Source organism: Gossypium arboreum, chromosome 11 (assembly GCF_025698485.1).
Source record: "Gossypium arboreum isolate Shixiya-1 chromosome 11, ASM2569848v2, whole genome shotgun sequence".
Classification (NCBI taxonomy): Eukaryota; Viridiplantae; Streptophyta; class Magnoliopsida; order Malvales; family Malvaceae; genus Gossypium; species Gossypium arboreum.
In genome coordinates, this window is record NC_069080.1 from 123113927 (window position 1) to 123141893 (window position 27967).

The 27967-nt window shown below is 31.3% G+C and overlaps 2 protein-coding genes and 1 long non-coding RNA gene across 3 annotated transcripts; 2 read left to right on the plus strand and 1 right to left on the minus strand.

Moving 5' to 3' along the window:
- Positions 1-1471: 1471 nt before the first annotated feature.
- Positions 1472-3109, minus strand: LOC128283430 (uncharacterized). The gene is made up of 2 exons (XM_053020834.1): positions 1901-3109; positions 1472-1678 (listed from the first exon to the last, which is right to left on the minus strand). The coding sequence occupies exon 1, from the start codon at positions 3002-3004 to the stop codon at positions 2114-2116; it is 891 nt and encodes a 296-aa protein (XP_052876794.1). The 5' UTR covers positions 3005-3109; the 3' UTR covers positions 1472-1678; positions 1901-2113.
- A 15429-nt stretch (positions 3110-18538) lies between these two features.
- On the plus strand, positions 18539-21220 carry LOC108477100 (30S ribosomal protein S10, chloroplastic-like). Its single transcript, XM_017779554.2, has 3 exons — positions 18539-18889; positions 19735-19785; positions 20696-21220. Exons 1-3 carry the CDS (start codon positions 18686-18688, stop codon positions 21005-21007), a joined length of 567 nt encoding a protein of 188 aa, XP_017635043.1. The 5' UTR covers positions 18539-18685; the 3' UTR covers positions 21008-21220.
- A 4932-nt stretch (positions 21221-26152) lies between these two features.
- LOC128283713 (uncharacterized) lies at positions 26153-27028 on the plus strand. Its single transcript, XR_008274123.1, has 2 exons — positions 26153-26380; positions 26759-27028. It is a non-coding gene; the product is annotated as an uncharacterized LOC128283713 (long non-coding RNA).
- Positions 27029-27967: the final 939 nt, after the last annotated feature.

Consider the following 27967-nt stretch of genomic DNA (forward strand, 5'->3'; position numbering starts at 1 on the left):
TACACTATATTGCAATTACTTCCGCTTCAACTATCATGCACATCCCAACAACTAAACTGTAATCCAACCACTAAACTGACCTTGCAAGGACCAATCAACTAAATTTCTAATTTGGAAATGTTTACAATAAAAATGGAAAACTGACCTCTTTTCGAAAACGCTCTTCGTGAATGTTCTTCCTAATCTCTATGTTATCCTCTACCAAACAGCAAGAGCATATATCATGTTAGAGCAAACAAATACTGGACCTTTATATTTAAAAAAATTAAGTACGTAATTAACTTACTTCAGTCAACACGCATTCTATGTGAGCGATTGTTTGACCATTACATTCTTCACAATAGTATATATCATCATTTGGATTTCTTTCTTCCTCACAAAAATCACAATAAAACTTTCCAGAATCATCTTCTATAAAAGAAACCTTTAAGAGTAAAGGATGAATATGATATTTTGATTTCACAGTATATGGTATACGAACACATTTCAAATGAAAATTGATATCACACTTTAGGCAACGATAAAAGGGCTCTCCTTCACAACTTCCATCACATACTTCACATTTGAAATCTTTGCCCCATATTGAATCAAAGAGTGATATATGATTTCTCCCAAAATAATAAAGATCATTAAGGTGAAATTCACATTTCAATGGTCGCCTTAAGAAATTAGCACATATAACATGGAGGTTAAAGTCACAATGTTCACAGCTATATACAAATTCACCTGAGAATAGTTCCAAAGTGCAAGCGCAAGCATAACACTGTTGACATGTAGGGAGTAGGCGACTAACCAACATGTGATTTGGATGAAATGGGACTCCAATCTTTTGTGGCAACCTAAGGCAAGATTCATGAAATATATCCCTGCAGCCTCTTTCAGGGCAAAAATAGGCTGGGCCTAAGATTTTCAAGTTACAAAAGCTGCATTTTATGTCATATACAGATTCATAACAATTGGCAAGGACAAGTTTATGGGGGTGGGTGAAATGGTGCAACTCAGTTACTCTACCCGTCATTTTATCTTCTAAAACCCCAATTTTATGAGTTGTTAGAGCTGCATATTTTATATCAAGCTTGAAATTACACTGCTCACAAAAGTATATGAAGCCATCACAAATGTCTCTACACTCATCACATGCAATAAACTGATGATGCCAAACATTTAAAGTATAGAGGTTAAGAGGGTGGCTAGAATGAAAAGGGTGTCTTATCTCATATGACAATTTAGCACATTTTTCATGTAGGTAAAAAACACATATCGTGCAGGAGTAGCCTGAACCATTAAGTACCAGACGACAACCGTTGCAATAAATTTTTTCTCCTAACTCATCAGTTATTTTATACATCCTGTGAGGGTGGGTGGTAGGTTGAAACAAACTCTGCACATTTACAAAGAAATAAAAAGAAAAAAGAAATCAGAGAATGAGCAAACTCATTTCTTAATTAAGAAATATAATTACATAAAAAAGTTGGGTTAAGTTTTTTGTGTAGTTATTCAAGTGATTAGTTATTAATAAAATCATTAGAGAAAAAAACATATTGTAACATATTCATTTAATAAAGTTGTAAACCAGAGTGTGGATGACATCACTCCCTTCATTCTGCTCCACAAACAAAGCTTTGTTTTCCATGGGCGGGGGTGAGGAGGATGGGACCTTTCCCAATGCAACTTTATCCTATAAACCAAACATGTATTAATATTTATTTCATCTAGACTCGGAGAGCTTCACAAATTTAGCTCATATTTCTAATATTAACTTTTAATTTACTTTTTTTTTACAAAGAAAATTAACAATAAGCAAAAAAAAGTTAAAAAGAAACTCGAAGACTTCGATAAATATTATAAATCTTTTGTTTGATTACGAAAGTTAAATTAAATGGTGAAAAATAATTATTACCTGATCAAGTACACATTGAATATGAACTATGAATGTGCAACTTTGACAATAATACACGGGATCTTTCGGATTTCTTTCATTCTCACAAACATCACAATAATACTTTTCAGAATCATCTTCTTTAATCAATTCCATCATGGTAAGTGGATGTATGTGATATTTATGTGTAGCTGAAGCTGGTACAACACATTTCAAATGGAGATTAAAGTCGCATTACACACAGTGATAAATGCTAGCGACACCACAATGCTTGCCACATACTTTGCAATATGGATATTGCCGTGGAAATTCCCATACACCTCCGTTATTAAAATCTTTGAAAAAAGTGAGAAGGTGATGGTGACAGTCAAGTTTTAAGGAAGGCGAGAGTTTAGCGCAGTCAAAATCAAGTCTGAAGTTGCACATCTCGCACACATACAAAGGGGTATCAGTATCACACAACTTTAAACAACCATTGCAGTTAGTAAATGGGGAGGTATAGGCTACGCGAAGAGGGTGGTTAGGATGAAAAGAATGAGAAAGTGTCCTGGGAAACTTATCACTGCACACCTGATGGAGATAGAACTTACATCCTGTACAACCATAGCACACTTCTGATGGCAGTAGATGTCTTTCACACCAAAAACAATCATAGTCTTCTTCGCGTACCTTCCTATATTTGAAGAATTCCAGATCGTGACTGTGGCTGTAGTGGAAGATTGTCTTTTTCTTTCCATCTTTAAATCTCAATGGCTCTTGATCTTTAGGCAGCTGACCACTGACCGAAGAAGCACATGTGAGATCAAGAATGGGATTACATGGAAAACATCTGTATATATAACCAGTAGATATATACAAACATTTATCACAAATGAAATCGCTATGATAACTCCATTCTAGTTGAAGTCGGTGTTGCAAGTGGAGAGGGTGAATAATCTCAAGAGGCGGATCACGATTCAGTTTATCCGCACATGAAATGTGCTTCCAAACCTTGCAATAATTACAAGTAAAGGCAGTACCAGAGATTTCCCCTCCACATTCTTCACAACGACTCTCTTCAGTCTCCCAAAGAAGTATGACGGACAAGTGAGATGTATGATTGCAGGGAGGTATGATGATATCCATGTGAAAGAAGAAAGAAAATGTAGAAATTTAAGATTAAAGAAAGAGAAAGATAGAGAATGGGAAATAATGAAGGGAATTGTGTTATGTGAGGAAAAGTATAATTTGTTGTGTGATGGGAAGACGTTCAGTATGTATACATAAACCATAGAAAGGCAATAACTTTTAAAGAATTTTATGGAAAGCGAATAAATAAAATAAAAGTTATCATTAGGAGTAAAAGATAGCATATGATTTCACGTTAGGAATTCAAAGCCCAAATCTTTAAATTAAAATATTAAGCTTACATCTTAGCTTTGGTTTTTGCATATAAACTAATTTTAAATTTCAACCCATAATTTATCCTTTCTAAATGAGAACTTATTAATTCGTTTTATGAATGGGATGATATAATTTAAGTAAAAGAAAAAATAATAAGTATTCATCGATGGCGGTAAAGGACAAGTTCAATAGAATATTACGACACGTTGATAATTGGTTTTATCACAACTCAAGCACGATATATCTTGCGTGATTGCAAGCAACTATCACAATAAGGAAATGAGTCCCAAATGGTCTAAAACGGCGGGTGGGCAAAATCTGTATAACCTTAAATCCTTTTATAGGTAGGAGATATAAAATTAAAATTTAAAGTTTTAATTAAGGGTGAGCAAAACTAGATTCGATTCGGAAAAATCGAAAAAAATATTCGAATTTCGAGTTAATTGAATCGAGTTATTCGATTCAAATCGAATAAGTAATTCGAGTTTTGAGTTTAAGTTGAGTTAAATTTTACAATTCAAATAACTCAAATAATTCAAATAACATATTAGTGTAAATACTCCTTTGATCCTTGTCAAATTTGAAAATGAACAAATTGATCCTCTCTCAACAACAATTAAAAAAAAAATTCAAAATAATTTTAAAAGTTACACCTCACCTTGAGTTAAATGATGTAATAATGTAATAATGTATAGATTCCACGTTAGTAATCTGGGTATACTTTAGCGGTAAGTAAAGGATGGAAAAAGTTACACCTCACATTTAGTTAAAAAAACATGCCAAATCTTTTGATGGCATAAATAACTTACGATTACTTAATTTATGCAAACCCATGATTCCACGTTTGGAATCCAAAGCCCCAAAACTTTAAATTTCAATATTAAGGTAACTTATTTTCTATCTTTCTTTACTTTTATTTTGGTATAGAAGTTTCGTATTTATAAATTTTAAAAGATTTTAAGTTTTATAAAGTTGATTTTGTTAAGAATGATACGAAAACATAAAATTAATTTTAAAATTTAAAAGAGATTAAATTAATTAATTTTAAAATTATAATAACAAATTAGTTGACATTATCGACCGAAAATTTTTTTAATAATTTATTTAATTGATTTTTAATGCATTGTTTTAGTTTTTATCGCTTTTTCATTTTAATTCTTAAAATTTCTTTTACCCGCATCAAGACTTCAAGAAAAGTTTTTTTTTTTCTTGACCAAAATGAAAGCAATCTAAAAGTTGGGTGATGCAGTTAGGGATTTAATACTTGGGTGGCTAAAATGAAAGCACCCTAAAAATTGGATGACAAAATTGCAAGGGTTTTTTAGGATGACCATAATGAAAGTGTCATAATAATAACTAGGTAGTGACCAAAATAGTTTAGAAACAATCATGGACCAATTCGATACAAAATAGAAAATTTGGGACAAAAATGGAAATTTTCAAAACAGGGGTCACACGGCCTTGTGCCCAGGCCGTGTGATAGAGCCCAGACCGTCTGGCTCCAAACATGGTCGTGTGGCTATTCGACACGCCTGTGTGTGTGGATCGTGTAACTCTAATTTGGATAACATGACCGTGTCGCAAGTCGTGTGCCAGCCTGTGTACCATTCAAAGTATCCTCACATGATTGTGTCGTTGGCCGTGTGTCAGCCCGTGAAAGGACTGTACTTATAATGTTTTTCAACACGCCTTGGGCACATGCCCGTATGCATCACACGACCTTGTGATAGCCCGTGTCCTAGACCATGTGTGCCCAAAAATGGCCTATTTCAAGCTTATCTCTCAACCAATTTCACAAATAATTGTACTATATGCACAAACAAGCTTTCAAAAAAAAAAAACACCATAAGCACCCTTTTCATGCCATTTCATATTAGGTCATTTAAGCACCAACTTTGAATCAACCATGCATACCACCTATAGTTGTTCAAACAAATTATATCAAAGTATAACACTTACACCCAAAAATAAATTATGAACCTTTGCAAACATAGCCAAATTACCCTATTACATGCCATATAAGCCAAGTTAAATTTAAGGGTTCTTAATAGAGTTCCTGGCGGTAAGGTTCTTATTAGAGTTCTTGTGAACGACTTATTATCAGAATTCCTGTCAATCACAACTCACAACAGATGAGAAGTGCTCAGTACAATAATACAAATTCGTTTCCACATTTCAATAACTTTTCAGAGATTAGTAAAATATAGCCTGATGAATGATAAGTGGATACGAGTACATAGTTAACCATCCAGCATACCAAATGCTTAAATAATAATTTTTGGAAAACATACATGTCCACAACGGAGTCAATTCAAGATATCAAGCACAAGTCATGCCATTTAAAGTCGTTAAACAAGGTATTAATACAATAATCACGACCTGATGAACAACTTACAGATACGAGTACACAAGTAGTCCAACCGAAACACTCCAAAAGCTCATAAGAGCTAATCCAACCAATAACACGCCAATTGCTCATGAGAGCTAATCCAACTGATAATACGCCTCGACACTAAGTGTCTAGCTCGTAGGCTATACATCTGCTCCCGTAACACGCGAGAATAGGATAGTATAACACAAGAGTTCGCAACAAATGCTGAACCTCGATATACTCGGGAAAAATATATATAAAGCACGCCACCTCAATCTCCACTCCTACCCTACATAACACGCCATCATTCAGTTGTACTCTATCTCGCGTTCATCCGGCCCAAACAAAGTAATTCAATAGACATTTTCTGAGTAATTTCATGTCATTAATATAACAATTAATATCCATTATTCCATAGCATATCATTATAAAATTCATATAGATATCAAATTACAAGCCCAACGAACTTACAGGATTGATTTATAGTAATAGTCCAGAATAGCTCAATTAATGATCGACGTTGTGTCAATTTATTATTTTTCATTTTCAATTACACGCATCAACATAATTCAAATATTATACAATTAAGGCGTATAAAACATTTAAAAATGTACTAAATTTAAACTGTATGAACTTACCAAACTAAATTGCAACAACGGCAAAGTACTTGAGCTATTTGATAATTTTCTCTTTTCCTCGGTTTTCCACTCGTTTAGGATCTAAAATAATAATTCCATTCAATTCACTAATTTAACAGCAATATTAATTCATTTTATACAATTAAGTCTTTTTTGATATTTTTACAAAATCGTCCCTAATATTTTACTTTTATACAGTTTAGTCCCTAAGCACAAAACATTCAATTTAACCATTTTTCTTCTATTTCAAGTTTAGAAAAATTGTTTGAAACCCTATTATAGCCCATGTTGTTATTTCACATCAAGTCCTTGTACTTTTACTAATTACATTTTAGACTTTAAACATTAAAATTACCGAAAAATACTTTACAAAATAGTCTCATCTAGCAACCAAGCTAAATATTCTACCATAACATTTCAAGAACATGTAAAATTCATCAATGGCATAATCCATAACATTTGACAGTTTTACAAATTTATCCCCGGATTATCTAGATTAGCTAATACGAGTTCAAAAACATAAAAATTACTAAAAATGAGCAAGAATTACCTACCCAATCAAGGTGCCCTAGCTTGATCAAAGGTTTCCTCATGTCTCCCATGGCCATTCGGCTTGTCCAACAAGAAGAAGAAAGAAAATTGATAATATCATCCTTTAAATCTTTTAATTTAACTTATTCTTTAATTATTTACAAAATTAACCTTTAATTTATAACTTATAAATCACTAAAACATGTCCAAAAATGTCCAATATATATCAACATAGTATAATTACCATTTAAGGAAGGTTTAATTACACAATTGGTCCTTCAATTAAATTAAATTCCAACTAAATAAACTTAATTACAATTTAATCCTAAACTAATTAGGACTAAATGAGAAATAGCCCACAAGTTAGTGGATTTAATCATGCCACCACCGCCTGGACTTTTTGACCATGTTTTAATTACCATATTGGTCCCTTTACTATTTTAAATCTATAGTAATTAACTTTTACCTCTTTTACAATTTAATCCTTTTAGTTTAATCAAGCAATCAATCGTAAAAATTATCGAACCAAATTTTAGTTCACCTATAATACGACTCTATAAATATTTAATAAAAATATTTACAACCCTAAATTACAAAAACAAGGTCGTAATATGTAACAGCCCGTTTTTAGTCAAATCAGAATAGTGGTTTTGGGACCATAAATTTGAGGTTGAAATATTTATTTTATTATTATCTTAATGTCTACGGCATGATAGTATGATTGTTTAAAAATTTCGTTAAGAAATTTCGACGTTTGAATGCTTAATTCGATAAAAAGGACTAAATCGCGTAAAATGTAGGTGTTCTAATAGTTAAAAGTGTCTAATAGCTATGAAACCTTAAAGTAAGGGTCCTTATGTTGTAATTAGACCATTTTTAATATGAGTGGACAAGGATGAACATCTTTTTAATGGCTTTAAAGGTTATATAATAAGGTTAATTTAGTAAATTAGCAAATAAACTAAGTAAAATATAGAAAAAGAAATTAGTCGTCTTCCTTAATGTGTTCATCCACCAAAAATAATCCAAGAAATCACCATTAATAGAGCTTCAAGGTTCGGTCTAGTTCCCTTTATGCATGTAAGTGATTTTTGACTCGGTTTTCAATGATTTCTATGTTTTCGGAGTCGTTGTAACTTAATCTAGCTAGCCCAGGGACTAATTTGCAAAATTTTTAAAGTTTTATAGTTTTACCATTGATGAATATGTGTGTATTTTGATGTTTGATGATAGAAAATGTATGGTTTTTGTTAGATAAACAACATTTGTAAAGTGATTTTTGGTAAAATTACAAATTAGGGATTTATTTGTGAAAAATGAAAATTATGTGGTAAATGTGTGAAATAATGAAAAATATGGGCTACTATGATAATAAGGGAAATTCGGCTAGCATGGATAAGGACCTAATTGCATGAATTTGTATTTTTATGAGCTAAGGACTAAATTGTAAATATGTTAAACTATTAGGGAAAAAGTGTAATTTTGTCATAATGTGATTTTTGGGCTAAATTGAATATAATTATAATTAAATAAGTTAAATTTGATATTATATAGATCAAGAAAAACGAAAATCGAGGGAAAAACAAAGTTTTGGACTAGTCGATTCATTTCGTCGTTTTTTGTGTATCGAGGTAAGTCCGTATGTTAATAAACATTAATACATTTGTGTTTTAAATTTTTTATTGTTGAATTAATTGTGAATACGATCTTACAGATATGTTCGACGAAGATTTGGTAATGTGAAATCCTGGTTGAACCTTAAGAATAGATTAAGATACGAATGACATGTCATTAGGGGTTTATGTGTTTTGGGTGCTGGTCCGTACATCCTACCAGTGGTTGAGTTATCCAACATGTGTTGTGAATTCTCTTCAACTTGTGTGAGCAACACCGTGAAGTTACGTCTTGACCATCAGCTTGTGTGAGCAGACCCATTGATAGCTCGAGAGTGAGCATTATATGAGATATGAGATTGAGATAGCTTCGGCTATGTATTTGGCACTTAGGGTGCGAGATTCCCGGGTATTCGATATTATCCCGAATGGTTCAACGGATATATCAAGATATAGATGAGTATGAGATTGATACGAGTTAGTACAGGTATGTACATGAACCATACAAGCATTGAATCAAAGAAACTTGTGAATTTCATATCTAACCTTGTGAATGAATATGTGATAGGTTTGTGGATCAATAAGAGTTATGTTATGATATGTTAATTGCTTAAATTGTGTATATATGGTAAGTTTTATTTTAAGCATACGAGCTTACTAAGCTTTATAGCTTACTATGTTTACTTTTTCGTGTTTTTTAGTGATTATCGAAGCTTGCTGAGATTTGGAAGTCGTCGGAGATCTCATCATACTATCAAGCTGTCATTTTGGTACTTTTGAACTTATGTATTTGGTTATATGGCATGTATAGGAGTTGTTGTTAATATGTTCTATATCTTGGTAATGGATTTGGCCATTTGATTTGGCTTATAAATGATGTATGTTTTGGCTAAGTGTACAGACATGTAATTTGGCTTATTTCGGTATACTTGGTGATGTGTATACATGTGGAAATGGCCTTTTTTTGGTATGTTGTGTATAATGGCTATGTGAATGCTTGTGGTGGATTGGTAGTTTGAGTATCATATAGTTGATATTTGAAATTGGCATGCTTGTGGTTTTAGGTAAAGTTATGCATAATTAAAAGTGATTATATAGATGATTTGTTAGTATGAAATAGGTATGAAATTGAATGGCTAATTGTGATACTTGTGTGTCTTGTGATTGATGATATTGAAATAGCATGAATTGGATTTGGTTTAGATGAATTTAAACGCCATTTGAAGATATGGTCATATGCAATTTGGTTTGGTGTAGGTGTATGAAATGTGGGTGAGAAAAATGGCTTGGAAAATAGCCTATTTTTGTCCACACTGGCAGAGACACAGGCGTGTGTCTCAGTCATGTGTGACACACGGTCAGATGACACGACTGTGTGTCCCCTGATGTTTATTTAGAAACCAAGTCAGTATACTCCACACGGCCTAACACACAGGCATGTGACTTGGCCATGTGGCATAAGTCAGTATACCCTACAGTTTTGGCACGGCTTAGTACACGGCCTGGCAAGCGGGCTTGTGTGGCCATTTCGAAGGGCACACAGGCTTGTGTGTTGTCTATATGACCCAAGTCAGAAAGTTACACGGGGTAGGACACGGGCTGGGAAATGGCCATATAATTTTATTTCAAATGTCCACACGGCTTGTGATACGGGCGTGTCTTTCTCACACGGCTGGGCCACACGGGCGTGTGTCCCCTGTATTTTGAAAAAATTTCTATGTTTTCTCGAAATTTCCTGAGTTATCAGTTTAGTCCCAAACCACTTCTAATATACGTTTAAAGCCTCGAGGGCTCGTATAAGGGACTATATGATTGATTGTGAATGATTTTATTTGGATATGAAAAATGTATGATTGTTTAATTACTAAGTCTGGTAATGCTCCGTAACCCTATTCTGGCGACGGATACAGTTAGGGGTGTTACATTTTACTTGATTTGGATAACCACTTGACCTTTGAACCGAACCACTTATACTTACTTTTAATTCAATTAGCTCAATTCATCAAATCAAAATTCAATATAAAAATTATTATTGACTCGTATAATTTAAATACTAATTATACAAATTTACTCATCAAATTTGTGGTCCCGAAACCACTATTTTCGACATCATTGAAACATGAACTGTTACACTTATGTCTCAAATTCCTCCACCGCAACCTCCTCAAGATAGCGACGACTCATCTTGCATATCATGCATTTTCATTGTTTAATTAGATATTTTACATTGTTTTTCTTTTGTTTGTTGCACTTAAATGTTAGCTTCGTATTTTGAGATACTTTGGAGCTTGATGTTAATTCTTTGTTCTTCATTGCTTTATATTTTTGGACTAACCATTTTCTTTCTCTTTAAGCTTTAGTTTGGTTTGTTTTGTTATAACAAAAAGGAGGAGAAAAGGTAAATTGGTTGGTAATTCATCTCTACAATTTTGTGACCATTTTTCAAAAACAAAATCGAGCCTTTAATTGAAATTTATTTTTAAAAAAGAGAGTATTTTATTCAAAAATAAATTTAGCAAAATGTTTTGTTATATCAAAAAGGGAGAGATTGTTAAGTTTTGTTAAGTTAAGTTTTAATTTGATAAAAATTGTATATAACAAATATAATGTTTTTGAATAAAACTTGTTTTTGAAATAAAATTTGATAAATTTCAAAGTAAAAATTTGTTTGAAATATTTGTAAGAGATAAAATTTTAAATATAATCTTTCAAAAACTTACAAAATATTTTGGAACTTGTTCAAATTGATTAACAAAATTTTCAAACATTTATCAAATGTTAAAATGCTCCTAGGGATTAAAGTATTGATACCCTATATAAGGTATTGGTATCTCTACCTGGTATCGGTATCTCTACCTGGTATTGGCATCAATTTAAGCTTCAAAGTTTAGGAATATTAAGCAAAAATTAAAAGTATCGATACCCTTAGTTAAGAATCAATACATTGACCCAAGTATCGATACCCTTTCCATGGTATCAATACCAAATTGAGCTTTGATGTTCAAAAAAATTTGAGCAAAAATACAAAGTATCAGTACCTTTATGAAAGTATTGATACCTTTCAAAAATTATCGATACCTTACCTAGTATTGATACCATTTTAAGTTTTGATGTTTTAAAGAATTAAATAAGAAATTGCCCGAATACCGATACCCTCTCCGAGTTATCGATACCTCATAACAAGTATCGATACAATTATATTGTATCGACACAATAGGCTATAACGACCACTGACTTGGGGCATTAAATACCCAAAATATTAATACCCTCAAAAGGTATCAATCCATGTTTTTGTAGGTGACATTAATGCACTGGTTTTTTACCTCATCAATGGCTCTATTCATTTCCTCAACAACCACAGTGATTGGAATCAAAATCAATTATGTAACAACCCATTTTTAGTGGTGTTGGAAATAGTGGTTTCGGAACCATGACTACGATAAGTAAGTTATTATTTTATTATTTATTTAATGTTTATATGGTTAATTTAAGGTAGTATTAAATTTTTGTTATGAAATTTTGAAGTTTAAATGGTTAATTAGTTAAAAAAGGCCAAATTGTAAATGATGCCAAAGTTGATTTTTAGTAGTTTAAAGGATCAAATAAATGTGAAATCTTAATAAAATGGACTTAGATGGTAATTATACCATAAAATGTGTTAGTGGATAGTTATGGACAATGTTTAGTTGAAATTTTTAATTATTAATAAGGGTAAAATGGTAAAGTAGTAATTAAACATAAAAATTAGTAAGATAAAATCATCATCTTCCTCATTTTAGCCTAGGTAAACCAAAACAACATTGAAATAGAAGGGAGAAGCTTCGGTCAAGGCATATGTTCATGCATGGTAATTTTAAGCCCCGTTTTTAATGATTTTTATGTTTTTGAGCTCGTTTTAGCTTAATCTACTTAGCCTAGTGGTTAATTTGCAAAACTATTAAAGCCTGAGGGACTTTCCATAGTTGAGTTTGAATTTTTTTAACGTTAGTTGATAGATTATTAATCTTGGTATTTAAACAAACTTACTTTGTTAAGCGGTTCTTGATGAATTTAGGGTTTAGGGACTTATTTATGAAAATAGTAAAATTTTATGGTAACATGATAAAATGATGGTTTAATTGGGCTGGTATGGGTCCTTAAGAAATTCGGTTAGCATGTATGGAATGTAGAAATAGTATTTTTACAAGTTTTGAGCTTAAGGACCAATTTGAGAAAAAGTTAAAATATGATGGGTAAATTCATAATTTTATGATAATATGAATTATGGATTGAATTGAATGCTTGATGTTAATTGAAGTACTTAATTGAATGTAATTATCTATTTAGATCAAGATAAACAACAATAGGACTTAAATCAGGAAAAAGCTAAAGTTTTGGACTGGACTTCAACTCGGTTATTGCAGCCATAGTTGTCGAGGTAAGTTCGTATAAACTATAATCTTATTAATGATAATTTGCTTATTTATATGATATATTATGTTAGTACAAACCGACTTGGTTATATGAATATATCGATGCTTTGATTAAATGATGGATAAATGATCCCGTTTGAACCTTAAGAATTCTTAAGATACGAATGGCATGTCATTAGGGATTTCATGTTTCGGGTGCTGTTTTGAATGTTCAACCGATGGCTGATGTAATAGCCCGTTTTTAGTCAAATCAGAACAGTGGTTTCGGGACCACAAATCCGAAGTCGAAATAATTATTTATTATTATTATTTTAATGTCTACAGCATGATAGTACCATTGTGTGAAATTTTTGTTAAGAAATTTTATCATTTGAATGCTTAATTTGATAAAAAGGACTAAATCGCGTAAAGTGCAAACGTGATATTCTAATAGCTAAAGGTGTCAAATAGCTATAGAACCTTAAATTTAAGGTCCTTAAGTGGTAATTAGACCATTAGTATGTTAGTGGACATTTATGAGATTGGTATTGTTGAAATTAGTATGATTAATTAAGGTTATATTTGTTAATTGATAATTAAACTTAAAATAAATAAAACAAAAGCCATTATATTCATAATCTTCTTCATCCAACTGATTTTAACAAAGAAAATAACCAATTTTAGGGTTTGAAATTCGGCAAGCTTTTCTTTTTCATTTAGGTATGCATTTTTAACTCGTTTTTAATTATTTCTATGTTTTTGAGATCGTTACAACTAGGTCTAGCTAGCCCAGGGACTATTTTGCAAAATTGTTAAAGATTTTAGATGTTTCCATTGATGAATACATGAGTATTTTTATGTTTAATGATAGATTATGAATGTTTGATGATAGTTATACAAGTTTTGTTAAGTGCTTTTTAGTGAAAATGTAAATTAGGGATTAATTTGTGAAATGTTAAAATTTTTTGGTTAAAATGTGAAATAATTGAAAAAATGGGCTGCTAGGGACTTAATTGAAATTCGGCTAGCATGGGTTTGGGTGAAATTGCATGAATTTGTGATTTTATGAAATAAGGACTAAATTGTAAAAAATGTGAAACATTAGGGCCAAATGTGTAAAAGTGTCTTAATGTGAGTTTTGGACTAAATTTAATAGAGATAATTAAGTAAGTTAATTTTGATTATATTTATATCAAGAAAGGTGAAATACGGACTTAGATCAAGGAAAGCACAAGGTTTCGAATTAGTTAACTCGTGTCATCGTTTTTACATTCGAGGTAAGTTCATATGTAATAAGTTTCATTATAAATGTATTTTAATGTGAATACGAGACTACGGATATGTTCAACAATGATTTGATGACGATTCGGCATTGGAAATCTCGGTTGAACCATAGGTTAAATAATGCATAATTGAGTTTGGTCATTTTTTATGTTTGAGTATGTGAAATTTGGTATGAAATGGATGGCATATTGGGATATTGTGTGTCTTGTATATTGTTGGTATTAAAATGGTATAAATAATGATTGGTTGAGGTTGACTTAATGCCTATTTATGTCTTGTTTTAGTGCCATTTGGTTTAGCGCAAGTGTGCACAAGTTTGGGTGGAAAAATGGCTTGGTAAATAGCCTATTTTTGTCCACATGAGCGGAGACACGGTCATGTACACGGCCGTGTGTCCCTTGGTGTTGAAATAGAAACCAAGTCAATATGCTCCACATGGCCTCACACACGGGCGTGTGACTTGGCCGTGTGGCATAAGTCAGTATGCCCTACAGGTTTAGCACGGCCTAGCACACGACCTGGCACACGAGCGTATAAGGCCATTTTTAGGGCACACGGGCGTGTGTGTTAGCCATGTGACCTAAGTTAGAGAATTATACAGGGTTGGATATGGGCTGGGACATGGCCATGTGCTCCTATTTCGAATGTCCACACGGCTTGTGACACGGGCGTGTGTCCCCTGTTTTTAGCAAAAAATTTCTAAGTGCTTCAATAGTTTCCAATGTTATCGGTTTAGTCCCAAACCATTCAGAATGCTTGTGTAGGGCTTCGTAGGCTTGTATTAGGGATGATATATATGTTGTTGAATGATGATTATTTGAAACTTGAAAATGTATGAGTAAATGTATGTGTAATTGATTTATAAGTCTGGTAATGCTTCGTAACCCTATTTTGGCATTGAATACAAGTGAGGGGTGTTACAGCTGAGGTCCTGCATTTGTTACGGATTCTTCATAGCTTGTGTAAGCAGTATAGTGTAGCTAACATTTCGACCCACAGCTCATGTGAGCAAGCTCATTTCACAGCTTGTCCGAGCACTATTGAAAAGGAAAGGTTACGATTATATGGAAAGGCACACCATGTGTAAGCATTCCCAAGTATCCAATGTAATTCTAGATAGTTCAACAGGTAAGTAAAGGTTTATAACAAGGTATGTATACAATTGGATAATTATTCATAATCTTATGAAAAATAAACTTGATGAATGCAAATGAGTTGAATGGAATTAAACGATTATGTGAAGGATGTCATGTTCATAAAGATTCATTTGTGAAATGGTTGAATTCTTATATGTAATATACATGAACTTACTAATTTGTGAATGTGGTGATGTTTATAGGATTGTATTAAACATATGAGTATGGTAATGATGCTACGCATATATCATAAAATGAGTTTATGAAGGGTAAGTTATGTTTTAGTTTATACGCGCTTACTAAGTACTAGTTACGTTTGTAGTTGTGTTGCTTTGTTTCATAGCTTATCAAAAGCTCAACCGGTTGGAAGCTTGCCAGAGATTTATCCTACTATCCAACAATTACTTCGGTAGTTTTTATGTTATTTTGGCCAAGGTTATAAATGGCATGTAAAGGGCTTTAGTGTAATGGTAGTTGTTGAATATGATAATGAACATTTTGGTATGAATATATCTTTGGAGTATGTATTTTGTATATTAGACTTATAATGTATCTTAGACTTATAATGCTTAGGCTGTAACAGCCCAATTTTGGTGAAATCGGAACAGTGGTTTCGGGACCACAAATCTGAGCTAAAAAATAAATTTTATTTTTATTTTATTTTATGGTTCGTAATATGATAGAAATGTCATGTGAAAATTTTGATAAGAAAATTTTACCGATTATGTGTTTAATTATTAGAAGGACCAAATCGTATAAAAAGAAAAAATTGAATGCTAGTAGCTAGAAGGATCAAATAGCTATGGAATTCAAAACTTAAGGTCATTATATGGTAATTAGACCATTAATAAAAAGTTAGTAGATATTTTTGGATGATTCATCCATGGAAAATTAGAAAAAGGCTAAGGACTAAATTGAAAATCAAATTTATTAAAGCTGATAAATTAGTTAACTAGAAATAAAAATCATTTTTTATCATCTTCTTCCCCAAAATATTCCATGGAAACCCTAGGAGAGAGAAAAGAAAACAAAAAATTCTTAAAGTCTCTGATTAAGTCCCAACTCGATTTTAATGCTCATATTGGACCTCGAGGGTCTATTTAAGGGACGCTATGAATAATTTCAGAAAAAGAACAGTGATTGACATGATTTATTTGTAAATGTTTTGAAAGTTTCGGTAATGCTCTGTAACCCTGTTTCGGCAACGGATACGGGTTAGGGATGTTACATAGGTAAGTTTAAGTCTTTTGGTCACCATTAAGTATTTGAAAAATATGGTCATTTTTATGTTTTTGATGATATGTGAATGGTTATAATTGATGTCATTAAGGAGTTAAATGGATTTTGTTTTGGTGCTTGAGATATGGCATATGATCTTGTTTTGATTGAAGTTGTTTTGGTTAAAATGTGATGTCTTTGAATGACATATTGGTTAGTTGAAATAGGTTGTTTGAATTGGTATGTTTATACATGTTTGAAAGATGTTTCGGGCTATTGAATGTATGCACAATTGGAGTAGATGATTAGGTAAATTTTGGCCTTAAAAGGGCTTATTTTTTAGGTTAAATTTTGGAGCACACGGCCTGGGACATGGGCTATTACATGGCCATGTAACACATACGGCCTTGTGTTTCAAGTCAGAAAGTTACATGGCCTCCAACACGGCTGTGTGACCTAACTCTGTGAGTTACACGGTTTAAGACATGGGCTGGGACATGGCCATGTGTCCCTTTGTTCGAGCATCACACGGTCTAGGCTATGTTACACGGCCTGCCCACACAATTGTGTGACCCCTATTTTAAAAAATTACTACTTTTTCCTAAATTTTTTGATTTGTTTCAAATTAGTCCCGAATTGTTTCTAAACTATTTTTAGGGCCTCAAAGGCCCGATTTAAGGCCCAAATGTATTTGTTTGATAGGTTTGTAATAAGTTTTAAGTAATTGTTATTAAATGAATATATTGTTCTAATTTGTACAGTAATGCTCCATAACCCTAATTCAGCGTCAGAGACGAGTTAGAGGTGTTACAAATTAAGGGTATAAATACAAACTTCCAAAGCCTCTACAACAATTAGAGAGATTACAAGAGATCAAGAACTATCAAGAAAGATCAAGAACTCTTTTTACCAACCTTTTGTGCTTAAATTCATCTTTTTCTTCTATACACTTGTGAGCCTTCATTGTATTTTATCAGCTCAAGTGTTTTTATTGTATGAGTGCTTAACTAGCAAACATCTTAATCTTGTAAAGATTGTTTCGTTGTTTTCTCATTTGTTTACTTTTTTGAAAGGGTTTAAATCTTAAGAGAGTTGTAAGATAAATTTAACTTTTAATATTTATTTATTTTGTCATTTTGGACCTCAATTTTTAAAATTTAGTTAAGTTGCTCTTTTTTAATCAAAAAATTGACTAAATGTTAACATTTTTACGGTTTTGATGTGACCACTAATGTAGCAGTTCACGTATAATTCATAAAAGTTCAAAATAAATAAATAAATAATATTTAAAAAATCAACAAAATTTAAAAGTTCACAAAAACTTTTAAAAAAATTATCCTTATGAGCAGTGAAGTATACATAAAATGCCATGTGAGCTTAATGTCAATACTGTTAAATAGTTAGTTTTCCGTAAAAAGTAAGCAATTTAATTAAATTTTAAGGAACTAAATTTATCTTTATACATTATTTTTGAAGTAATTAATATTTAATTGGAGTTTTATTTAAATAAAGCACAAAGGTACCTTTGATTCAAAGTAATTTCAGATTTAGCACATAATCTTATATTCGACATAATATAATATTTTAATATAGAGAGGGATTCACTTACACTTTTATAAAAAAGTTACGTGATCGATATGGAATAATCTTAAAGTGACACATATCATATAAACCAAATTTGAAAAAATTTCTAAATTCGACATTAAAAAAGTTTAGGGTAAACTATACAGATAGTCACCCAACTATAGAAAAAATTTTCATTTTAAGCACCATAAAAAGTTTGCAACTTAAACACCCACATTACATAGTTCGATCATTTTAATTACTCACGTTAAAACCACAAACAGAAATTTGAAAATTAAAATTAATGTAATTTGGTGGAAAATCAAAATTTAAAATAAAAATCCATTTCAGGTTTTGGTTTGGGATTTATTAGAATTACGAAAATGATCAAACTATGTAAGGTGAGTGCATAAATTGCAAATTTCCTTTTGGTGCCTAAAATAAGTGTTTTTTGATTAGATGACTATATGTGTAATTTACCCAAAGTTTAAGAGCCAGGAAAATTGTGCTTTGTCAATAGGCCCAGATAGGAAAACCTGAAGGAAAAAAAAAATTATTTAAAAGAAAAAAGAATAAGAGAATTACTTTGGATAACAATGGTGAGAATGTGACTGACCTACGAACAGCTTCCGTTACCTTTCTAATCTCTCACCCCTTTTCTCCTATTGAAATTTTGCAATGGCGATATCAACAATCTCTTCAACTCTGTTTCCTTCTTTAACGATCCCAAACACTTCTTCACCCAAGCCAAGGTTCACTATTTTATCTCATTCTTCACCACTCTCTTTCAACCCCTTGAAGCTCCCCAATTCTTCTCTCAAACATTCACAATCCACCACCAAGATCTTTGCTGCTCCTGAAGCTTTGGAAGATACACCTGAGGTTTGAAAATTTTCCCTATTTCTTCTTCTTCTTCTTTTTTTTTTTTTTTTTGTTCTGGAGAATTTTGGGATTTAGTTTAAAGGTTTAATTTGATAATGGGAATTGAAGAAAAAAAAACATGGGGAATTGAAGAAAAAAAAAACATGGCCGTTTCTCCTTTGGGTATGATGGGGTTGTGGTTTTAGAAGTGCATTTGGTTAATTCTTTGTTTGTTTGCTGAGAAATGTGAGGTTAAAAAAAGAACTTTTACCATTTCTGTTTTGTTATTATTGCACTCAAATTTGAAACCCTGAACACCAAAAAGTGAGCTTAGTTGAATTTGGATAATCGAAAGAAAATATGGGAATTGAAAAGAAAATAGACTTTGGCCTTGATGGGGTTGAGTTCTTGGAAGTACATATGGATAATTCTTTGTTTGTTTGCTAATAAATATGAGGAAAAGAAAGATGAACTTTTCCCATTTCTGTTTTGTTCATATGAGCCTATTTTGATTTTCTTTGGCACTCAAATTTGAAGTCCTGAACACCAAAACTGAACTTAGTTGAATTTGGTTAATTGAAAAAAGATATGGGAATTGAAAAAAAACAAGTCTTTGTTGTGTTGATGAATTTGGTTCATTGAAAAAAGATATGGGAATTGAAAAAAAACAAGTCTTTGTTGTGTTGATGGGACTGAGTTTTTAGAAGTGCATTGGGTTAAAGTCTTTGTTTGTTTGCTATGAAAAGTGAGAAGAAAATGAACCTTACCATTATATAAATTCTTTGTTTGTTTGCTATGAAATGTGAGAAAAAAAGTGAGCTTAGTTCGACATTCAATATTCCATTCTTATGATTTGTGTCTTGCAGGTTGGAGGCTCTGAGGTGCCTACTTCATCTGTTAGTGTAGAAGCAGACAAGGTATGTATTTGAAATAGTGAAACTTGTTTAAAATCGTGTTGCAGCTCAAATAAGTTCTATTTCCGGAGTTAACCTCACTGTAAAAGATATTAGATATAATATGACATATCCCCATCAATGATAATATAAGTGCTCTCCTTAATACTCCTTTGAAAATATAGGGTATGTCGTTAAAACCATTGATAGAAGGAAATTCGTCGGCTATATTCTAATATGACTCTATGGATGCTACTAGAAGGTTAGGTGACAATGTTTAAGGTTCTTTTTCTCCTTGTTGCAGTTTTGTAGCTTCTGTAAAAAGTTTAATATATGTCAAGTCATTATTAGTGGTTTTCCGGGTTTTTGTTAGTGCTCACGGACCGACCACAGGAGCCACTTTACAAACGTTAAACTATGGAGTTTATTGCTGTTCTGTCTTTGCACTTATGGTGATAATCAAGTATGCTATTGATTATATATGAGGTAATCTTAGCTTGATTGGCATCGAGATGGTCCGTAGAAGGCTTGCATAGAATTGTTTTCATTATCGAACTGTATGAGGAAGAATGAATTACGGTATACGTTTTATTGCTCTCCTCACTTTGCACATATTGTGATGATAAAAGTATGCTATTGATTATATATAATGAGTTAATCTTGGCCCGATTGGCATCTAGCTGGTCCGTGGAGGGCTTGCCTAGAAATGTTTTTGTTGTGAAAAAGTACAGGGAAGAATAAATTGGGGGTCAGTGGTTGCATCTTTTTAAGGAATGATTAACTGTAGTTTATACAGGGCTTGCCGTTAGCCATGTGGTTCCACTGATGGTTGACGAACAGCACTAGATAATAGCATTATGTCTAAATAGATTATATTTTGATCTTGCTTTCCGGTGGTTATATCGGAAATTCTTATTCGTGTTTCTTTCCACAGGCGGCACCTAAGCAGAAGATCAGAATTAAACTCAGGTCATACTGGGTCCCTTTAATCGAGGACTCTTGCAAGCAGATTTTGGATGCCGCGCGGACTACCAATGCCAAGACGATGGGACCAGTGCCATTACCGACCAAGAAGAGGATCTATTGCGTCCTGAAATCCCCACACGTGCACAAAGACGCAAGGTTCCACTTTGAGATTCGAACACACCAACGCCTCATCGATATTCTATACCCGACGGCGCAAACGATCGATTCGTTGATGCAGCTCGACCTTCCTGCCGGGGTTGATGTGGAAGTGAAGCTATGAAGAAGCAGCACTGTAGGTTAGGTAAATTTTGTGTAAGTTGCTAAAGATGTCCCTTAAAACTTTGTGCTTTGTTTCATTCCTTGTATTATTGTTATTATTTTTGTAGCACTTATCATAATTTGTTTGTTTTGCAACTTGAAGAACTTCAAGAAATGCAAATATTGAAAAGTACTGAATTTGCTAATTTGCATAAAGATGAAAGTCTTTTTTTAACTTTGCTTTGTTTTTTCCAGAAATTAAATTGAGTTTTTCAATCATTTTAAATATTTTTAAAGAAATTAATTAATAATAATTTTAAAAAATTGTAAAAGTTCAGATTTAGTGTGGAGTATTTAACTAAACTTTAAAATGTTCTATTAGCCTAGTCATCAATTAAGGTGTTAAATGCTAGTTTGAATCTAGCCTGGAGTATTTTTTAGTTACAGAGGATAAAATTATAAATGCATTTGTACTTACATGAACAAACTTGAATCCGATATGTTAAAAGAACAGATATTGTCATTATAGGACTAGTTAAAAAAAAATGATTAGACCCAAACAGTTTATATAGTAGGTACACACGTGATTGCAATTTGATTCATACTTTTTTAAGCATGAGCGATGCAAATATTTAAGTTGACATTTCACACCTAAGAGAAGTTTGTGAAAAGATCTATTAATACAATATTAATTCTTTGAAAAATTAATTAGAATATTTAGAAATTTGGAACCAACTTAAAAATTTAGCCATTGTTTAGGTATGTTGGGAGTACAAGTATCATCAGGGCCCTTATATTAGGAGTTGAATTATATTTTGTTCTCTCCACTCGAAAAATGAACAAATTAGTTCATGTGCATTAACTTAAACAGTAAATTTATTTATTTTTGTTAAAAATTCCATCCATTTAAACTATTAAAAATTGGTTTAGTTGATGAACTAACTAAACAGTAGCATGTGACATGTCACATGCACCTCATCCCAATGTACAAAAATCAATTTACCTTTTTTTTAAATAAAAAAGGTAAAATGCAATCTAACTCTTAATATATGAGTCTTTATGATACTTTTACTGTATATTGAGTGGAATTAAGATATATGTATATATATACACATACATAACTCCTATACAATGACATCTTAGGCCAATATATGGATGAACAAGAAACACAGCATGGAGCTTCATTTCACCTATGTCGTCACCTTGTCCTTCACCTTCCTTTCCATGTTGTCTGTATGGGAACTACTGGAAACAGATAAGATTTGCAGAACGGAGCTTTTTTGACTAGCGATGGCTAAAATCGACTTAATTCGAACAAAATTCGATCAAATTTTTATGATATAATATTTATTTATCCTCCAATTTTATAAAAGAATCATTTTATATTTTTATTTTTATTTTATTTTTTAATATTTAAATTTGTATTTTTTTTGTAAAATAATCTAAAATGAATGAAAAATTAACTTATTGCATACACGTGAATGACACATTAACATTTAATTAATTTTTAAATCTTAAAAATTAAAAATATATAAACTATTTTTAAAAATAAAAAATTAAAATTATTTAAAAATATTTTATATATAAATAAATTATTTTTATATTTTTAAAATTTAAATAATTAATTAAATATTTACATATTATATACACAATAATCCGCTAACATTTACCTTAAATTTTCCATTTACTTTTGTGCACAATTTTTTTCTGTCCCTAGTTCCTGCTAAAAACTGACAATAAGTAAAAAGAAAACTTTGATGATTAATGCTATATTTTATGTTTTCAGAGTCAAAAATCACGTCTTCCCCCGAAGGCCCCTCCAACTTCCTTTTTGTATGTCTTTTTCTGAGTTCCAGTGCGTTTCCCTTCTGCTCTCTCCGCTTCCAATCTTGCTCTCCACGCATTTCTCTTCTCCAAGTATTTTTCTTGGTCTTTCTTTTTGAGTCTCACTTATATATAAACACAAAGCCAGAAGCCTTCAAACCACTTCAAGCTTTTTGCTTCACAATCATCTTTACTAATGAGTTCAGCTACTAGTTTTGATTTTCTACTAAAACCCATTTTTCTTCATGGGTTTTCTGCTTCATTACACTTAGTTTTGCTGTTTTTATTTTTGAGCAGGGTTAAAAAAGTTAGTAGGGAAGGTTCAAAGGAAAAACAGGTTTTATGGTATAAGCAAACATTAGCTTGTTGTTTTGTTGTTTCAGTTTCCAATGTTGTCCTGTGCATGTTAAGTTATTTTTATTGGTATACGAATGGTTGGTCTGAGGATATGTTAGTGAGTCTTATTGATTATGCATTGAAAACACTTGCTTGGGGTGCAACATGTGTTACATGCATTGTCAATTCTCCAATCCTGGTTTTTGATAGAAACTGGATTGAATTAGATGATGAAAATTTCCGATCGTGTTAATAATTAGTAATGCTTTATGTTGCTAGAAATATTTGTATTCCGTACTTGTATCGTATACGTGTATGAAGATATAACTTTCAAAGATATTCTAAATTTAAAGAGAAACATAGAAAAATATAATATTATTCATGTTAAATGCATATCTATACTTAATATTCGCATTCAAATCCAAATAAATTTGGAATTTCTAGCTTTAACGTTCAATATATTGCTAATAAACTTTTGCAGCTGCCTTATTCTAAGGGTGAGAGAGTTTTATACATTAAAAAACTTTTAAGAGCAAAATGATAAATTTTGTAATAATTTACTTAAAATGTTAAAATTTATGAGATAAATTTAATTAAATAGTTTGAAATTAATTTAAAATATAATATAGTATTTTTAAATGGTATAACATGTTCAATCAATTTATCATAACTTAAAACCTCAAACAATTGAATTTAACCTCAATATTTATATCCTACTCACGTGTTAAATGCAATAGTTCTAAGTTTTTTTAACTATAATGTCATAACCATTTTTTTGAAAAAAACGGGAATCGACTTGGATTTTGAAAATGAAAAAAAAAAAACTGAGTCGCCACCAATCCTTTTTGATGAGGTGTGATCGGATCACCTTGATTAATCATTTTAATAAAATTTAAGATTTACTAAAACGATAATTTTTTTTGGTCTACGAAAATCAGAAAATGAGTTCGGGAGTCGGTTACGCACGAGGAAGGGTTAGCACCCTCGATACGCCCAAAATTGGTACCTAGTTGATTAATTAGTGTCTCAATGTCGAAAATTTGAAAACTTAAAATACTTTGAAATACGATCCCTCTCTTTGTAAAAAGGTTAAAGATCTTCCCGTCTCGCAATAATGAAATACCATGTCCAGTAAGTTAGGACACGATATCTCGAACTTTGAGACTGAGCTTGCCTTTTATTAATGTATTTTAACCTTTTTTTAAAAATGTTCGGTTAGTTAGTGTGAACGAGGGAAATCGAAACCCAGTAAGTTAGGGCACGTTTTCTCAAATTCTCAAACACCGAATATCGCCTTTATTTTAAAACAAATTCTTATTTCGAGATGACTAAGTATGATACCCAGTAAGTTAGGGCACAACACTTCGTACCTTCGCGAATAAGTATTTTTAAGACTCAGATATGATTCAAAAGAATATCCCGTTATGTAGGTTAAATGAGAAAAATCGAAACCCAGTGAGTTAGGGTACGATTGTCTCGGATTACCAAATACGGAATATTTACTTTTGTGAAAGAATTACTATCGGGTTGGATAAAACCTAAATTCGTAATGAAACGAAATAATAAAGAATGCATAACAAATAAAGATTGACAACCATAACAGATAAACATAAACACAAATAGGAATGATAACGATAAAAACGAAGATAAAATAAATGCGTCAAATGAATAATAAGAAAGGGAAATAATAAACAAGCTAAATGTTTGAAATTATTTTAAGAAAAACTATAAATAAAATAGATGATGAAATAATAATAATGAGAGTAAATGATAAATAAATAAAATAAATGTGCTAAAATACATATATATTAAATTAGTTAATGTAAAAAATAATAACATATAATAAATAAAAGGAAATATAATAATAATAATAATAATAATAATAATAATAATACAATAGTAATAATAATAAAAGGTATCGTAATATAATAATAATAATAATGATAGTAGTGATATTAATAATAATAATGGAAAATACTAGTACCTTAATAATAACATATGTTGATAACAATAATAATATATAAAGAATAGGAAATAATAATGCGGTAAAAGGAATAATATGCTAACAAAATAATAGTAGTAGTAATGATAATTAATGGTAATAAAAAATAATAATAATAATGTAAATAAATACAAAAAAAAAAAATATATATATATATATATATAACGTAACAAAATCAATATAAGATTAGTTAGTTTAATAATATGATGATAGCAATAGTAGTACGATGAAAATAATATTATTGGTCAAATCATAAAATTAACAAATTAAATAAGATTGACTAGAAGATGAAATAACATGGAATGTATATGATGAAAATAGGTAAGTATCATGGAAAAAAAATGAATGGAGCAACAATATAGATGAAATGTATACATGAAAAATAGTAAGTAAATAAACAATATAGATGTACGTGATGATGATGGTACAACAAGAAAAAAATAAATAAAAATAAACAAATTTTAAAGCAAAAATACGGGATAATAATAAATAAATGAATAAATAAACTGAAATTAAAATGAAATTTAAAATCTTATATAATAGTAAAATGAGTGATTGGTCAATATATAAATAGGAAAATAAATGAAATAATAAAATAAAAAAGAATAAAATATGTAAATAGACAAACTGATGAATAAATGTATATATAAAAAAAATAAGAGGGCTCAATTATAACTTAAATAAAATTAAGAAAGTAAATTGAAATAAATAAATAATAAAAGGGTTAAAGTGTAAGTAATAAAATAGTTGAAATAGGCTCAAGGACTAAAATGGAGTGCGCGTAAATGCACAAGGGCTGAAAGTGCCAATGTTCCCAACCCCCCCGAAAAAGGCACTCAAGTGGGGACTAAATTGGAGTGGCACGCAAAGTTTAGGGCAAAAATTAAAGAAATGGAATAGTATTAAATTAGAGGTGGTACAAATGGGAGGGACTGTCTGCGCAAATTCCCCTTTTAGGTGGAAATGTGCAATTCCAGCCTGTTGAGCAGGTCAACACGCGGGCTCCCACTTCCTTAATTGCATCACTTTAAATTTAATATAGCTTTTATTATACATTCATATTTTTTAAAGCTTTCAAAACCACTTTTCTAAGAAAAAAACCCCCCGAAATTCCTTTCTTTTACTCCCCAAAAATCCCCCTTTTCAGCTAGGATTTCACAAACCCATCATCGCCGTCGTTCACCATGCCGAACGGAGAGGAGGACTCCGACGACGAGCCACAAGGTGGATCCGGTAAGACTCTCTTCTCCTCTCTTTTTTTTTTTTTTTTGCCTACTTTCGTTTAATAGATTTGTAAACAAAAATAAAAAGAAATAAAAAAGAAACTAAAGAACAAAATGAAAACCAAGAGAATACGATCGAAAATCAACCTTTTTTGTTTTTTTTTTATTTCTGAAAAATCCTCGGTACAAGAATGGGGATCCTTCCTTTTACAATTTCTTTCGACCTCTATTTTTAGCCAAAAAAATCAGATAGAATCCAAAAAAATCCCCCTCCCCCGTTTTAATGAACATAAGGCTTTTATATAGCCCAAAATCCAAAGAAAAAAAATACAAAGAATTTCATTTTTTGGTGTTTTTCTTTGCTGTCCTTTTTTGTCTTCTTTTGCAGGCATAGAGTGGTGGAGGCAAGTGGGTGTGCTGGTGGCAGACAACTGGTAGTGGCGGGCCAAGGTGGGGCGGCGGCTAGGGTTCTTCTCCTCCCTTTTTTGCTGAAAATTGTTTAGGTTTGGGCTGGGCTTAGGGTTTTAGTCTGTTGGGCTAAATTGGGTTTGGTTAGGGTTAGTTTAAGTTGGGCCAAAATTGGGCCTCAACATATAATATATTGGGTGAAAATGTTATGTTATGTTTTAAATTAATACACCATATATTTAGAGATCTATTTTTTTTAGAGAAGTCTTCTAAGTGTTTGAACCTCTCAATAGGTCGGTATTGTCCTTAAATCGAGTTAGGGTTTTGTCTCTCAATTTTGCAAAGAACTCAAGTCGACGATGAGGTTCATAGAACGAGAGCACCTCATCGAATCATACAGTTGATCAAATAAGTAGCATATGTGTCCTTAAATGTCATATAAGGGGTAAGGGTTCAAACCGTGCAACGTTCACATCCCCTTCATAGGATTTCACCGTGCAATATTTTTTTAGATTTTATAAATATTTTTCTGAATTTTTTACATATTTATTTCTATTTTTTATATTTTTAATGTTTATATACATTTAATAGAAGAAATTTTTTTTATTTCCTTACTTTCCCTTCCTTGACTAAAAAAATTCTATCAAGAACAAAGCAAAAGATAATTATTTTCTTTACTTCTCTTTCCTTTCCCCTCGTTATTACTTCAATCTACTGGTAAAAAAATTGTGATATAGCAAAACTTTGTACATAAACTCTCGAGTTCAGTGGTTTTTATCTTTTTATTTAAGGTTTAAATGTAAAACCGACCTTTAAATTATAATATTTTTTCACTTAGATATTTAAAAGTTTTTTTGTCAAAAAGATACCTTTAAATTATAATACATTCTTATCTAAATGCCATACATTTTTTTAATAAATGAGATAAAAATTGATAATTTAAATACTATTTTTGAGAAAAATAAATAAATATTTAACTAAAAAACAGTACAATTTAATGAAAAATTTTGTTATTAATATTTAAAATTGCATATTGATGAATGAACATCTTGGCATGAACGAGAATGGATTTTAGAATTTGTTCATGTTGTATGATGGTGCCTTGAGGCATATTGGTTAAAAGTAGGAATGTGATATGTTTTGCCATGTTGTGCATTTTGAATAGGTTTAAAGATGGGTTAAGTGTATA

What these genes read in the sequence shown, in the direction of transcription:
- LOC128283430 (XM_053020834.1), bottom strand. Translation starts at nt 3,004, where the DNA reads ATGGATATCATCATACCTCCCTGCAATCATACATCTCACTTGTCCGTC.
- LOC108477100 (XM_017779554.2), top strand. Translation starts at nt 18,686, where the DNA reads ATGGCGATATCAACAATCTCTTCAACTCTGTTTCCTTCTTTAACGATC. An exon ending in CTTTGGAAGATACACCTGAG is followed by an intron (nt 18,890 to 19,734) that starts GTTTGAAAATTT and finishes TGTGTCTTGCAG; the next exon opens with GTTGGAGGCTCTGAGGTGCC. An exon ending in TTAGTGTAGAAGCAGACAAG is followed by an intron (nt 19,786 to 20,695) that starts GTATGTATTTGA and finishes TTCTTTCCACAG; the next exon opens with GCGGCACCTAAGCAGAAGAT.